Source organism: Dromiciops gliroides, chromosome 6 (assembly GCF_019393635.1).
Source record: "Dromiciops gliroides isolate mDroGli1 chromosome 6, mDroGli1.pri, whole genome shotgun sequence".
In the NCBI taxonomy this organism is placed as follows: domain Eukaryota; kingdom Metazoa; phylum Chordata; class Mammalia; order Microbiotheria; family Microbiotheriidae; genus Dromiciops; species Dromiciops gliroides.
This window is the reverse complement of record NC_057866.1, coordinates 222,903,072-222,918,173: the sequence shown is the minus strand read 5'-3', so window position 1 is coordinate 222,918,173 and position 15,102 is coordinate 222,903,072. Positions and strand designations below refer to the sequence as shown.

Below are 15,102 nucleotides of genomic sequence, written 5' to 3'. Positions count from 1 at the left end.
AGCTATCATGGGAAAGTTTCTTGTAAAAATAGGCATGATAAAGGACCAAAAATGTAGGGATTTAACAGAAGCAGAGGAGAGATGGCAAGAATACATAAAAGAACTATACAAGAGAAATCTTACCACCACTGATCACCACACTGGTATAGTTCCTGATCAGAGTCAGACATACTGGAGAATGAAATGGAATCCCAGCTGGGCTATTTAAAACCCTAAAAGATGGGGCAGCAAGGTGGTGCAGTGGATAAAGCACTGGCCCTGGATTCAGGAGGACCTGAGTTCAAATCTGGCCTCAGACACTTGACACTTAACTAGCTGTGTGATCCTGGACAAGTCACTTAACCCTCATTGCCCTGCAAAAAAAAAAACAAACCCTAAAAGATGATACTGCACTCAGTATGCCAGAAAATCTGGCCATTTGTCTTGTTTGTTGTTTTTGGTTTTTTTGTAATGTCTTTTTGCAGGGCAATGAGGGTTAAGTGACTTGCCCAGGGGCACACAGCTGGTAAGTGTCGTGTCTGAATCCAGATTTGACCTCGGGTCCTCCTGAATCCAGGGCCTGTACTTTATCCACCATGCCACCTAGCTGCCCCAGTGGCCATTGTCTTGAAAAAGATCAGTTTATGTCCCCATCTTAAAGAAGGGCAATGGCAAGGAATGTTCAGATGACCGAACAGTGCACTCGTTTCACATGTCAGCGAGGTTATGCTTAAGATTCTGCAAGCCAGGCCTCAATATGTGAACCAAAGAATGACTAGAAAAGCAGGCTGGTTTTTGAAGAAGCAGAGGAACTAGAGACCAAATTCCAAACATTTGCTGGATTATGGAGAAAGCAGGGGAATTCCTGAAAAACATCAATGACTGTGTGGATCACAACAAAATGTGGCAAGTCCTCAAAGAGATGGGCGTACCAGATCATTTTACTTGTCTTCTGAGGAACCTGAGTCAAGAAGCAATAGTTAGAACCAAACATGGGACAATTGATTGGCTTAAAATTGGAAAAATAGTATAATAAGGCTGTTTATTTTCACCTTATTTATATAACTTATATGTAGAACACATCATGCAAAATGTCAATTTGGATGATTCAAAAGCTGGAATTAAGGTTGCTGGAAGAAATAGCAACATTCTCAGTTATGCAGATGATACTACGATGGCAAGAAAGTGAAGAGGAATTAAGAATCCTCTTGATGAGCTTGAAAGAGGAGAGTTTTAAAGCTGGCTTGAAGTTTAGCTACAACAACAAAAACTAAGATTTTGACAGCTTATCTCATCACTTCCTGGCATGTAGAGGAAAGAGAAATGTAATCAGTGTCAGTTTTTATATGCCTGGGCTCAGAGATCACTACAGATGGTACCTGCAGCCATGAAATTTAAATTTAAGGACACTTGCTCCTTAGAAGGAAAGCTATGACAAATATGAACAAAATTCTAAAAAGCGAGCTATCGCTTTACCAGCAAAGGTTTATATAGATAAAGCTATGGTTTTTCCAGTAGCAATGTATAGCTGTGAGAGCTGAGCACCACAGAATCGATGCTTTCTAATTGTGGTCCTGGACAGGACTTTTGCGAGTTCTTTGGACTCTTGAAAGGAAATCACATCAGTCAATATTTAAAGGAATTCATTCAGGCTCTTCATTGGAAGGTCAAATACTGAAGCATAAATCCTTTGGCCACATAATGAGAAAACAGAACTCATTGGAAAAGACTGATGTTGGGCAAGATTGAAGGCATAAGGAAAAGGGGATGACAGAAAATGAGATAGACAGCATCATGGAAACAACGAACTCAAACTTGGACAGACTTTGGGGGATAGTACAAGGACGTGGCATGCTCTAGAGCCAGAGATGAGTGAACAACTGAACAGCAATTAGATAATAGGGTTTGAGATTGATTTTGTTCCTCCAAATAAATTTTGTTATTTTGTCTAATTCCATAAAGTATCTTTTTGGTAGTTTGATATAGCACTAAATCTGTTATTCTGGACTGAGCCTGACTCAGGCCATTCCTATGGTAGTTTAGGTTTGATAGTGGAACAAAAATGAGACGTGGGTACAGGTCATTGTAGTTACAAACATGAAATCTACTTAGCTGTAGAAGAAGGATGTTCAACAAAGATATATAGTGAGGACACCTCAAGTTGATTCAGCTGAACAAAGTTCCCTTGTCTGAGTTACCCGGTTTTTTCCACCAGCTCAGCTCACCCAGAGTTCCTCATGGAAAGTGATGTTAACTGCCTGAACCTTTGGTTCCCCTGAGCCATACAAGTTTTCAATACTTTTTAAGGAAAAATTAACCTAATTTTTATGGGTGAAGGAGTTATGCTATTTCTCCTACCACATCTGTAAATTAACTTGGTTGGTATTGAGGGTTTTTTTTTAATCTTATGTGTACAGCTCAGCCACCAGAACTGAATATTCTTCTATTTAAATTGTTCTTTATTTCTTTGAGAAATATTTTGTAATTGAATCTTCATTATTCTTTTTTTTTTTTTTTTTGCGGGGCAATAGGGGTTAAGTGACTTGCCCAGGGTCACACAGCTAGTAAGTGTCAAGTGTCTGAGGCTGGATTTGAACTCAGGGAATCCTGAATCCAGGGCTGGTGCTTTATCCACTGCGCCACCTAGCTGCCCCTAGCCAACAGCATTTCTAAAAAATAATAACAAAATCTGGGAAACAATAATGGAAAAGGAAGTCTCATTTAAATAACTACAAAATACAGAAAATACTTTAAGTCCATCTACCAAAGCAGACTTCAAGATTCAGTTATGGGGGCAGCTAGGTGGCACAGCAGATAAAGCACCGGCCTCGGATTCAGGAGTACCCGAGTTCAAATCCAGCCTCAGACACTTGACACTTACTAGCTGTGTGACCCTGGGCAAGTCACTTAACCCCAATTGCCTCACTAAAAAAAAAAAAAGAAAGAAAGAAATGCTGTTGGCTTTGTGACTTTATATTTGCACACTACTATTTTACTAAAGTGTGCTAAATTCTTTGCTGAATGCTTAGGGTTTTCTAAGCTAATCAGATGATCAGTAATAATCATAGTTAGATAACCAATAGATGGAGATAGTTTTATCTCCTCTTTGCCTCTGTATGTCTGTAGCTACTTCCTCTTTTCTTATTGCTAACATGTTTAGAACCTTATCAAATAATAGCAAGAAAAAGGATGAGTATCCTTGATTTATTCCTCTAGTCACCAGGAAAGGTTCTGGTGCTTCTCCAATACATATACTACTTGCTTTTAGTTTTCGATAGACTATTAACATTTTTTTTAAGGTAGAGATATCAAACATGCTAACATAAAGTTTGTTGTTAGTTGTGTCCAATTCTTTTGTGACTCCATTCGAGGTTTTCTTGTCAAAGAATACTTGAGTATTTCCTTCTGCAACTCATTTTACTAATGAGGAAATTGAGGCAAACAGAATTAGACGACTTGCCCAGGGTCACACAGCTAGTTAGTGCCTGAGACTGGATTTGAACTCATGACTTATAACTCCAGCCCCCTCCACTGAGCCACGTGGCCCAGTTTCTATGTTCAGTGTGACACCACTTTTCCTTGCTTGTATTTTGTATGGCTTTTAAATCACAACAGCAGGGCTGTACTTATTCAGAGATTTCTTCTGCACCTCTTGAGATAATCTTGTGGTTTGGGATGTTTTTGTTTTTAATATGGTTGATTTTATTGTTTTCCTTAATGTTAAGCTATCTTTGCATCCCTGATATCAAAATGCCATTTAGTCAAGTGTGATTTTAATAGTGGACTTCAATGACATATTTCACAGGATTTAAATATGTACACCTCCCCTAGTAGTAGTTTGGACACATGAACTTGCTTGATCCATGAGTCTTTCTGACCTGTAATGGTGGCATGCCCTGGAGCTGGGCACCAAAGCTCCCCATGTTTCAAGGCCACTCTCTCATGGTAACATGCAGAACAGTCCTATTGGTCTTCATTGGGAGGGGGCATTTCTTTTCCCTCACTCCCACCCCTGAGGAAATTGCAGATCTTAGGACCCCCCCCCCCCCAAAAAAAAATCCAAATCAAAACATCACAACTCTTAAAAACCACCACCAAAAACAGTGACTGATCAGATGTGTGGGGAATGGGAAGGTTTGGATTTTGGAAAGATCACCTAATTCCTAACCCTTCCTTCTGAAAGAACATGTGATTTGTAGACAGTGAGTACTGTACTCAGAATTAGGTCAGGAAGTATGTGATGTAACTGTAAGAGCTGGATTCTACAACTTAGTGATCCTTCTCCCAATTGGACTTGGTTCTGAAATTCCTTGGAAGACAAGTTTTATGGAAGCATAAAATGAAGATGGATTTGGAAAAAATGCTTTATAGGACTCCACAGATTTTTTTGGTTTCTAAGTGCATATGAAAGTTACATTTTGGGACAGCTGGGTGGCGAAGTAGATAAAGCACTGGCCTTGGATTCAGGAGGTCCTGAGTTCAAATCCAGCTTCAGGCATTTGATACTTACTAGCTTGGGCAAGTCACTTAACCCTCATTGCCCCACCAAAAAAAAGTTACATTTTAAACTATATTGTAGTCTATTAATTGTGCATAGTATGTCTTTAAAAACCCAATGTACATACCTTAATTTAAAAGTAATTTATTGGGGCCTCTAGGTGGCACAGTGGATAATGCATCAGCCCTGGAGTCAGGAGGACCCAAGTTCAAATTCGGCCTCAGACACTTGACATTTACTAGCTGTGTGACCCTGGGCAAGTCATTTAACCCCAATTGCCTCACAAAAAACCAAAACAAAACAAAAAAGTACTTTATTGCTAAAAATGATGACCGTCATCTTGAGCCTTCAGTGTGTTGTAATCTTTTTGCTGGTGGAGGGTTTTGCCTTGATGTTGATGGCTATTGACTGATAAGGGTGGTTTTTGTTGATGGTTGGGCTGGCAGTGGCAGCTCTTTTAGTGGTGGCAAAGAATTAGAAATGGAGGGGATGCCTATCAACTGGGAAATGGCTGAACAAGTTATGGTATATGGTTATAGTGAAATACTTCAGAAAAACCTGGAAAGACTTACATGAACTGACACTGAGTGAAGTCAATGTGTGTACAGTAATGGTGTGTAATTTAAGATTCTAAATGTGGGCTCTAATCTGTTCCCCCAGTTTTGGGGGAAACTGACTAAATCACTGATAAAACGAGTTTAGGTTTTTAAGGGTTTATTGAAAGATAGAGAAAGATTGAGAACAGAATTCCAACAGCATGGCATATCTTTCCTTAATTTTCCTGTGAAGTCCTCTGCAGCCGCCACCACCACCACCATGAAGTCAGGAACAGGCCCTCCTTCCTCCTTCCTGTCCCCTCCCAGGAAATGGGAGGCTCCTCAAGTTGATTGGCTGGTAGCCTTGGTGGACAGTACCCATGCGCAAATGTTACTTCCTGACGCCAAGGAAAAGCCGCATGGCCTTGCCCTCTGAGGCATTCTCCTCATGGTGGAGCTTTCCTATAGTAAGTCTCCAGTAGGTGGCGTCATTCCAGTCATTCCAATGGCAATGTTATTTGATGATCATAATGAATGACTTAGCTATTCTTAGCAATACAGTGATACAGGACAGTTCCTAAGGACTTATGACAAAAAAATGCTGTTCATCTCCAGAGAAAAAACTGATGGAGTCTGATCAAAGCTTACTTTTGTTTGTTTGTTTGTTTTCTATCACAACGTAAGTTATATGGAAATATGTTTTGCATGATTGCACATGTATAACCTATATCAAATTGCTTACCATCTCAAGGAAGGTGAGAGAGGGAAAGAGAAAATTTGGAACTTAATGAATGATTAAATTGTCCTTATGTGTAATTGGGAAAAAATAAAATGTTATTTTAAATTTTTAGAAAACAAGACAACAATGAAGTTTGTGGCATTGACTGACTCTTCCTTTCACAAAAGATTTCTCTGTAGTGTGAGGCTGTTTTATACTGTTTTATCGACAGTAGAATTTCTGTCAAAGGTGGATCCAAACCTTGCTACTGCTTTATCAACTAAATTTATATATTGTTGTGTCATGGGAAAAAGGGAGCCCTGAGAAGAGGGAAGAGATGGGAACAGCCAGTTGGTAAAACAGTCAGAACACATACAACATTTATCAATTAAGAATAGAGCTCTAAGCAGAAACTAATTCAGTTAAGCAAATATTTATCAAGTACCTTCTATCTTCGTTAGGAATACAAAGATTGGAAAAAATAGAGCCTTTCCCTTAAGGAACTTCTTTTGTTATTGGTACATGCATTAAATATGATAGGGTTAAAAGGGAGTTTGGGAAAAGACCATTTGTGAAGGGAGAGATCATTTTCATCTTGAAGAAGTAGGGAGAAGTAGAGCAAGGAGGGTCATGGAAAATTGGAGTTGTCATCTGGGTTGGAACTTCAGCATATAGAGATAGGTAGGGGGAAATCTATTAGACATGGGAGCATGAATAGATGGCAGAGAGCATGGTGAGAATGGGGGGCAAAGAATATTCTGGTTTAGCTGGATCAAAAATAAATGGAAGGGGCGGCTAGGTGGCACCATGGATAGAGCACCGGCCCTGGAGTCAGGAGTACCTGAGTTCAAATCCAGCCTCAGACACTTAACACTTACTAGCTGTGTGACCCTGGGCAAGTCACTTAACCCCAATTGCCTCACTTTAAAAAAAAATTTTTTTTTTTAATAAATGGAAAGGGGGCAGCTAGGTGGCACAGTGGATAAAGCATGTGCCCTGGATTCAGGAGTACCTGAGTTCAAATCTGGCCTCAGACACTTGACACTTACTAGCTGTGTGACCCTGGGCACTTGCCCTTAACCCTCATTGCCCCAACAAAACAAAAAACACCCAGATAGATAGATAGATAGATAGATAGATAGATAAATGGAAAGGAGATAAGACTAGAAGGATAGATTGGAGTCAGATTGTGCAGTATCTTGAATGTGAGTGTTGCGTTTACACTTTTTTTATTTCTGGAGCAGTGAACCTTGAGAGGTTTTTGAATACTTTTAGGAAGGTTATACTTGAGTGATAAACTGTTGTCTGAATAAGTGGGCGGAAGTTGTCTGAATAAGTGGGCGGAAGTTTTTTAGACTGTATTATTTCTTTGTTTATACCTTATTAGTTCTTACATTTGAGTTCAACTTTTAATGAGTTTTTATAATCTTCATGTATTGAGCTCCACTAGTAGGAAGGGCACCTGGGAAAACTTGTTTTGGGGTGGTAAGAATCCAAAGAAACTGAGTCACACATTGACTAATATAGTTCTATAGTGTCGGTCTGATGAAGTAGAGCATGAACTATAACAAGACCCTGATTTCACAAGTTAAAAGCAAACCAAAAAAGTAGCCAAGATTTAAACAGTAGGAGTCCAAGATAACATAATAGTAAAGAAACATTAGTTACAGAAAAGTTGTGGATCTGTTTCAGTAGGGGCAGTTTCCAACCTGGGAATTCCCTTCCAGTGATGAAATAAAGGATCCAGACCCTCTTCTCTTTTCTTTCCCAGTTGCCTGCACACAGATTGTTTATGGTACAGTAAAAATAAAGAAATTGAAAAAATAGAATACTTCGATCTGTATTGAATCAATATGAATTCTTTCTCTGCTTCATCATTATCTTTTGGAGTTGTCTTGGATCATTGTACTGCTGAGAATAGTTAGGTAATTCACAGTTCTTCAGCAAACAATATTGTGTTTGACATATTAGTTTATCTGTCAGATTTGTGGATGGGGTAAAAATTTAGGACCAAAGAAGATATAGAGAGCATTACAAAATGTAAAATAATTTTGATTAAATAAAATTTTAAAGCTTTTGCACAAACAAAACCAATGCAACCAAAATTATAAAGAAAACAGAAAACCGGGAAAGAATTTTTGTAACAAGTATCTATGAGGGGCAGCTAGATGGCGCAGTGGATAAAGCACCGGCCCTGGATTCAGGAGTACCTGAGTTCAAATCTGGCCTCAGACGTTTGACACTTACTAGCTGTGTGACCCTGGGCAAGTCACTTAACCCCAATTGCCTCACCAAAAACAAACAAAAAAAAACAAACAAACAAGTATCTATGATAAAGGCCCCCTTTCTCAAATATATAGAGAACTGAGTCAGATTTATAAAATACAAGTCATTTCCCAATTGATAAATGACCAAAGGATATGAACAGGCAGTTTACAACAAATAAATCCAAAACTATCTATAGTCATGAAAAATGTTTTAATTTACCTATCGCTGGCTAATGTGACAAAAAAGGAAAATGTTGAATGTTGGAGAGGATATGGAAAAACTGGAACACTAATTCACTGTTGGTGGAGTTATGAACTGATCCAACCATTCTGTTTGGTTTTTTTTGTGGGGCTATGGGGGTTAAGTGACTTGCCCAAGGTCACACAGCTAGTAAGTGTCAAGTGTCTGAGGCTGGATTTGAACTCCAGTACTCCTGAATCCAGGGCCAGTGCTTTATCCACTGCGCCACCTAGCTGCCCCGATCCAACCATTCTGAAGAGCAGTTTCGACCTATGCCCAAAGGGCTATAGAACTGTTCATACCCTTTGGTCCAGCAATACCACTGCTAAGTTTAGAACCCAAAGATATCCCCAAAAAGAAAAAAAGACCTATTTGTACAAAAATATTTATAGCAGCTCTTTCTGTGGTGGCTAAGAATTGGAAATCAAAGGATTGCCCATCAACTGGGGAATGGCTAAAAAAGCTGTGGTATATGATGGTGATGGAATATTATTGTGCTATAAGAAATGTCTAGCAGGATGATTTCAGAAAGGCCTGGAAAGACTTATATGAACTGATATATAGTGAAGTGAGCAGAACCAGGAGAATGTTGTGCACAGTGACAGAAATATTGTTTGATGAAGAACTGTGTATGACCTAACCTCAGCAGTACAGTGATCCAAGACAGTCCCAAAGGATAATGATGAAGCATACTATCTGCTTTCAGAGAAAGAACTCATATTGATTGAATACAGATCAAAGCATTTTATTTTTCACTTTCTTTCTTTTTACTGTACCATAAACAGTCTGTGTGCAGGCAGCTGGGAAAGAGAAAAGAGGGTCTGGATCCTTTATTTCATCATTGGAAGGGAATTCCCAGGTTGAAAACTTCCCCTACTGATACTAATGCTGATTCCTTTTTTTTTTCCAAGTCTTCTTATGCAAAATGACTAATATGGTAATGTTTTTCATAATTGTGCATATGTATACCTATATCTGATTGCTGGGGGGGCAGTACTGGAAGAAAAAAATTTTAAAAGGAAAAGAAATGTAAGTCTGATATTTCCTTAAGACTATTAGTGGGGGCAGGCAGCTAGATGACGCCTTGGATAAGTGCTAGCCCTGGATTCAGGAGGACCTGAGTTCAAATCCAGCCTCAGACACTTGATACTAGTCCCTGGGCAGGTCACTTAACCCTCATTGTCCCCCCCCCTCCCCCCCAAATAATTTGTTGTGGCAGCTAGGTGGCTCAGTGGATAGAGTACTGGCCCTGGAGTCAAGAGTACCTGAGTTCAAATCCAGCCTCAGTCACTTGACACTCACTAACTATGTGACCCTGGGCAAGTCACTTAACCCCATTGCCTCACCAAAGAAGGAAGGACGGACAGACCTACCTTAGGGAGCAGCTAGGTGGCACAGTAGATCAAGCACCAGCCCTGGATTTAGGAGGACCTGATTTCAAATCCAGCCTCAGACACTTGACACTAGCTGTGTGACCCTGTAACCCTCATTGCCCTGCCAAAAAACAAACAAACAAAAAAAGATAAGACTTTGTGGAAAATATTTGGAGATCATTAAAAATGTTCTTCTAGAAGACTGAGCTAGGTTTCTCCTAGGGATTTTTAGCCTGCTTATTAATAAGAAAATCTTTGAAGAAATAATCCTTGAAAAATACCTAAAGTTGGGGCAACTAGGTGGCTCAGTGGATAAAGCACTGGCCCTGGATTCAGGAGGACCTGAGTTCAAATCCGGCCCTCAGACACTTGACACTTACTAGCTGTGTGACCCTGGGCAAGTCATTTAACCTTCATTGCCCCGCAAAAGCAAAAAAAAAAATACCTAAAGTTTTACTTTATAAATTATAGCTAATACAAAAAGGAATTTAAATGATTTTTAAATTCAATTTCTGAACTTTATAGTAATGGAAACAGAAACTGGCAATCAAGACAAATCAATGGAAGAGGAAAGCACTGAACAGAAGAAAGAGGGAGAAAAAAAGAAGCGGTCAAGAGTGAAGCAGGTGCTTTCAGATATTGCTAAGCAAGTGGATTTCTGGTTCGGGGATGCCAATCTTCACAAGGATAGATTTCTTCGAGAGCAAATAGAGAAGTCTCGAGATGGATGTAAGTTTTAAGTGAAGTTAGGATTTTTGTGAGTTTTATATGCTTCTAGATTGCCTTTCAAAACAGTGCCCATTTGCCATTTTACCAGCACTGAAAACCTATACAGGTTTCTGCACAGTACAAGTAAACCACAGTATTTTCTTTTTCAGCTATTTTTGCCAAGAGTATTATATACTACATCAGAGCAGTATTAATTTACAATTCTCTGAGGCTGGTCGTAAGATTGAACTTCAGTTGTTCTTTGAAATGTTTTTATATTCTTTTATAAACATTTCCTAACCTTTGAACATTTATCCAGTAAAAATTTTGTGTTGTCCTTCATCAGGTATTTGGTTTCTTTTAAATTTTAGATGCTATTTTTCTGTCTGTATATTTCTCACAAATTTTTTCCCAACCTAATATTTTTTTTCCACTTTGATCATGTTGTTTTGTGAGATGACTGATCAATGAGTAAATATATTGTTGTATTTTTGCTGTAAGTTAGACCAAAAGCAGAGCTGGGCTTTTATACATGCTGACGCAGCAGTCCAACTCTTGGATATATACCCTAAGCAGAAAATACATACACACACACACACACCACTTATCGTGGTAGCAAAAGAAACAAAAAACTGTAAACAATTTTGGAAGCCCAGTAATTGGGAAAAGGCTAAAAACAATTATCATAAATGAATATTTTGTTGTTATTGCTTAAGTTGTTTTTTTTTAATGTATAAGGTATTTTATTTTTTCCGTTACATGTAAAGATAGTTCTCAACTTTTGTTTATACAAGCTTTACAATTTCAGATTTTTCTCCCTCCCTCCCCTAGACAGCAGGTAATCTGATATAGGTTATATCTATATATCTCTATACATATACATATAGATATAGATATATACACACACATATATATACACATAATAACATTAATCCTATTTCTGCATTAATCCTGTTACAAGAGAAAAAATCAGAGCAGTGATGCAAAACCTCAAAATAGAAAAAAATAACAACAGCACCCAAAACAAAAGAAATAATATGGTTCAATCAGCATCTATACTCCACAGTTCTTTCTTTCTTTTTTTTTCTTGGATTTGGAGATCCTTTTCTATCATGAGTTCCCTGGAACTCTTCTGTACCATTGCATTGGTGAGAAGAATATAGTCCATCACAGTAGGTCAACACTCATTGTTGATGATACTGTGTACAATGTTCTTCTGGTTCTGCTCATCTCACTCATCATCAGCTCACGTAAGACCCTCCAGGTTTCTCTGAACTCTTCCTGCTCATCATTTCTTACAGCACAATAGTATTCCATTGTATTCATATACCACAACTTGTCCAGCCATTCCCCAATTGATGGGCACCCCTATTGCTTAGTTGTTTCAGTTATGTCTGCCTCCTTATGACCCCATTTGAAGTTGTCTTGGCAGAAATACTGGAGTGGTTTGCCATTTCCTTCTCTAGCTCATTTTACAGATAGGAAACTGAGGCTAACTTGCTCAGTTAGCCTCCAGTATTTCTGCCAAGACAACTTCAAATGGGGTCATAAGGAGGCAGACATAACTGAAACAACTAAGCAATAACAACAAAATATTCATATATGATAATTGTTTTTAGCCTTTTCCCACAAGACCCTTGTTCTTTTCACATTATAGCTTCTTTCCAAAAGCTTATTATATTTTCCTTGCCAACTATTATTTCAAAGGATAAGGAAGTAAAGAAATTCTGCTAAGAACTTACTTACGCCCTGCAAATTAAGTAAAGAAATTCTGCTGAGAACTTACTTATACCCTGCAAATTAAACCAATATTCAGTGCCTTAAATGTAAAGGTGGAAATGTAGAAGTTGGCCAAAAAAATGTTGGAAAACGTGATTCAGACATAAGAGACAAAAGGCAGTGGTTTGTAGATTATAAAGTCTTTCATGCCTCTATATGATGAATATTTTCCTCAAGAAAAGATTCAAGTGGCACCAGATATAACCAGGACCAAATAACATCACCAAAAATGGAGTCAGTTGTATTTCACAGGAAAAAACTGGTCATGTGGAAATCATTTGGGAATCAACTGTTTGTATGTAGTTAGATTATTGAACTTTTAGAGAACTGATTAAATTTGATGTCATTAAAAAATAGAAATGGGGGCAGCTAGGTGGCACAGTGGATAGAGCACCGGCCCTGGATTCAGGAGTGCCTGAGTTCAAATCTGACCTCAGATACTTAACACTTACTAGCTGTGTGACCCCGGGCAAGTCACTTAACCCCAATTGCCTCACTTAAAAAAAAACAAAAAGAAATGAAAATGTGTAGAAGCAGCAATTGAAAAGAATTTTGTTTGACCTATTGAAATAAGCTGTTCAAGGGGCAGCTAGGTGGCGCAGTGGATAAAGCACTGTACCAGCCCTGGATTCAGGAGGACCTGAATTCAAATTTGGCCTACTAGCTGTGTGACCCTGGGCAAGTCACTTAACCCTCACTGCCCTGCAAAAAAGAAAGAAGCTGTTCGTGCTGGAAAACAGGAAGTGAATAAAAGAAGTTAACATAGACTAGTATCAAATAATATATCTGTAAAACCCCTAACACAGCAGCCGGCACAGATTAGGCACCTAATAAGTGCTTATTTCCTTCCTTCCTACTGCCATTGTATAGGAAATAGGGGTGTTCAAAAGTATTTAGAAACTACCTTAGTTAAAAGACATTGCCAGCAGCCTAGGACATACATTCATCAATCATTTATAATTTTCTTTTCTTTTTTTTGGTGAGGAAATTGGGGTTAAGTGACTTGCCCAGGGTCACTTAACCCTCATTGCGCATGGGCACGCGCGCGCGCGCACACACACGCACAAAAGAAAAACTCTGAATTTCTACTTCATTTTCATCAGATTGGCAAAGATGACAAAAAAAGGAAAATTGTAAATATTGGAAGTGCTGTGGGAGGATAGGCACACTAAGTGGACCAAACTGGAAATTCATCCAGCTGTTTTGGAAGGCAATTTGGTAAAATATTTCCTAAAGTCGTTAAACTAATCATTTTTTGCTAGCCATGTACTCCCAAAGAATTCAAAGACAGAGAAAGACTCCATATATACAAAAATATTTACTTTTTGTTGTTTAACAAAGAATTGTAAACACATTGGTGAGTGGCTGAACACATTGTGCCAGATTATTGCACCGTAGAAGGAATTAAAGTTGTGTATCCCTCATAGGGCATTGGAAGGGTGCTTGATGGGTATAAATGGGCCATAACATAAAGCCAAAGAAAAATTATAAAAGAAGCAAAGGGTGTAAATAGACGTGCAATAGGAAAAAGAGATGGGTGTCACATAGAGAGTAAGGGATAATTATAATTGATGGACAGCCTGTATGTGCTTAAGAGATCAAAAGGAAGGCCTGCACATGGAGCTTTAAGGATTTGCCAGAGGACTTTGACAAATTTCTCTTGGGCCTAGAAGGAATGAGTTGGTTGTGAGCAGCCCAATGAATCTGTATCAGTGAAGTCAGTCAGTTGCCCAGTATTTATTAAATGCCTAGTATGTACTAAGCCTTAAGGATACAAATGCAAAAGTGAAGCAATCCTTGCCCTAAAGGAGCTTACCTTCTGAGATTTCATGGCTCTCTATAGAGAACTTTATGTAAGTGTAAGAAGAATGTTATGTAATTTTTCACTAGCCATTTTTCCCACCAATATTTATTAATAAAGTATTCCCCCTAGATTTATTAGCTATAGGTTTATCAAAAATAATTCATTTGGGGGCAGCTAGGTGGCGCAATGGATAGAGCACCAGCCCTGGAGTCGGGAGTACCTGAGTTCAAATCCGGCCTCAGACACTTAACACTTACTAGCTGTGTGACCCTGGGCAAGTCACTTAACCCCAATTTCCTCACCAAAAATAAATAAATCATTTGGTCCCGTATCTGGTGTATCAACCATTGGGTTTTACAACTATCTGTCTTTTGTTTTCTTTTTGCCTTATACCTGGTAGCTTTGAGAACTGAGCATTACAAATGTTTTGAGGCCAAGTCCACATAGTAATCTCTTTTATATGCCATGTCTATGAAGGAATCCATTGATAGGTGTTTGTTTTTTTTTAACAGCTATTGTACTTAAATATGTAAGCTCATTTAGAAAGCCTCATTATTTGCCATAGATATTGAACCAGTCACAAACACTAAATTTCTCTCCAATCTCTCCAAATCTTTGTCATTTCAGCTTTATGCTTACCTTTATATTGGTTACGTTTGTCTTTTTTTTTTTGTCTTTTACTCGTTACAGTTTGTTTTTATACTTTTGTTGATAATATTAAAATACAAAAGATTTTGTAAGTGTATCTTATAACCCACAATCTGGTAGCACTCAGGTTTTTTTTTCCCCTTAAGAATAATGAATTTAGGGGCAGCTAGGTAGCACAGTGGATAAAGCACCAGCCCTGGATTCAGGAGGACCTGAGTTCAAATGCAGCCTCAGACATTTGACACTTGCTAGCTGTGTGATCTGGGCAAGTCCCTCATGGCTCCAGCCAAACAAACAAAAGAATAATGAATTGCCGTGGGGGGGGGGGTGCCATCTTCATATTGCATTTCTAACATGTTCTCTATATATTTTTTATTATTATTTTTGCTTTCTTACTGCAAGTGCTAGTATTTCTATATACTATATCAAATGTAAATGAAGAATGGTTACGCTTGTTACCTCTTTTTTTAGTAGTGAGGCTTCGTCATTCCCTATGGTACTAGCTTTTAGGTCAATACTTATTAGTTTTAAATTTTGAATTGATGTTGCAT

General features: G+C 38.4%; 1 protein-coding gene across 1 annotated transcript in view; it reads left to right on the top strand.

Annotated features, from left to right (window-relative positions):
* The window catches only part of LARP7 (La ribonucleoprotein 7, transcriptional regulator), a 37,565-nt gene that overhangs the window by 6,547 nt on the left and 15,916 nt on the right, over positions 1-15,102 (top strand). The window contains exon 2 of the mRNA XM_043973053.1: positions 10,138-10,341. Coding sequence (XP_043828988.1) covers positions 10,140-10,341 — 202 coding nt within the window. The 5' untranslated portion in view covers positions 10,138-10,139. The remainder of the gene's footprint in view (positions 1-10,137; positions 10,342-15,102) is intronic.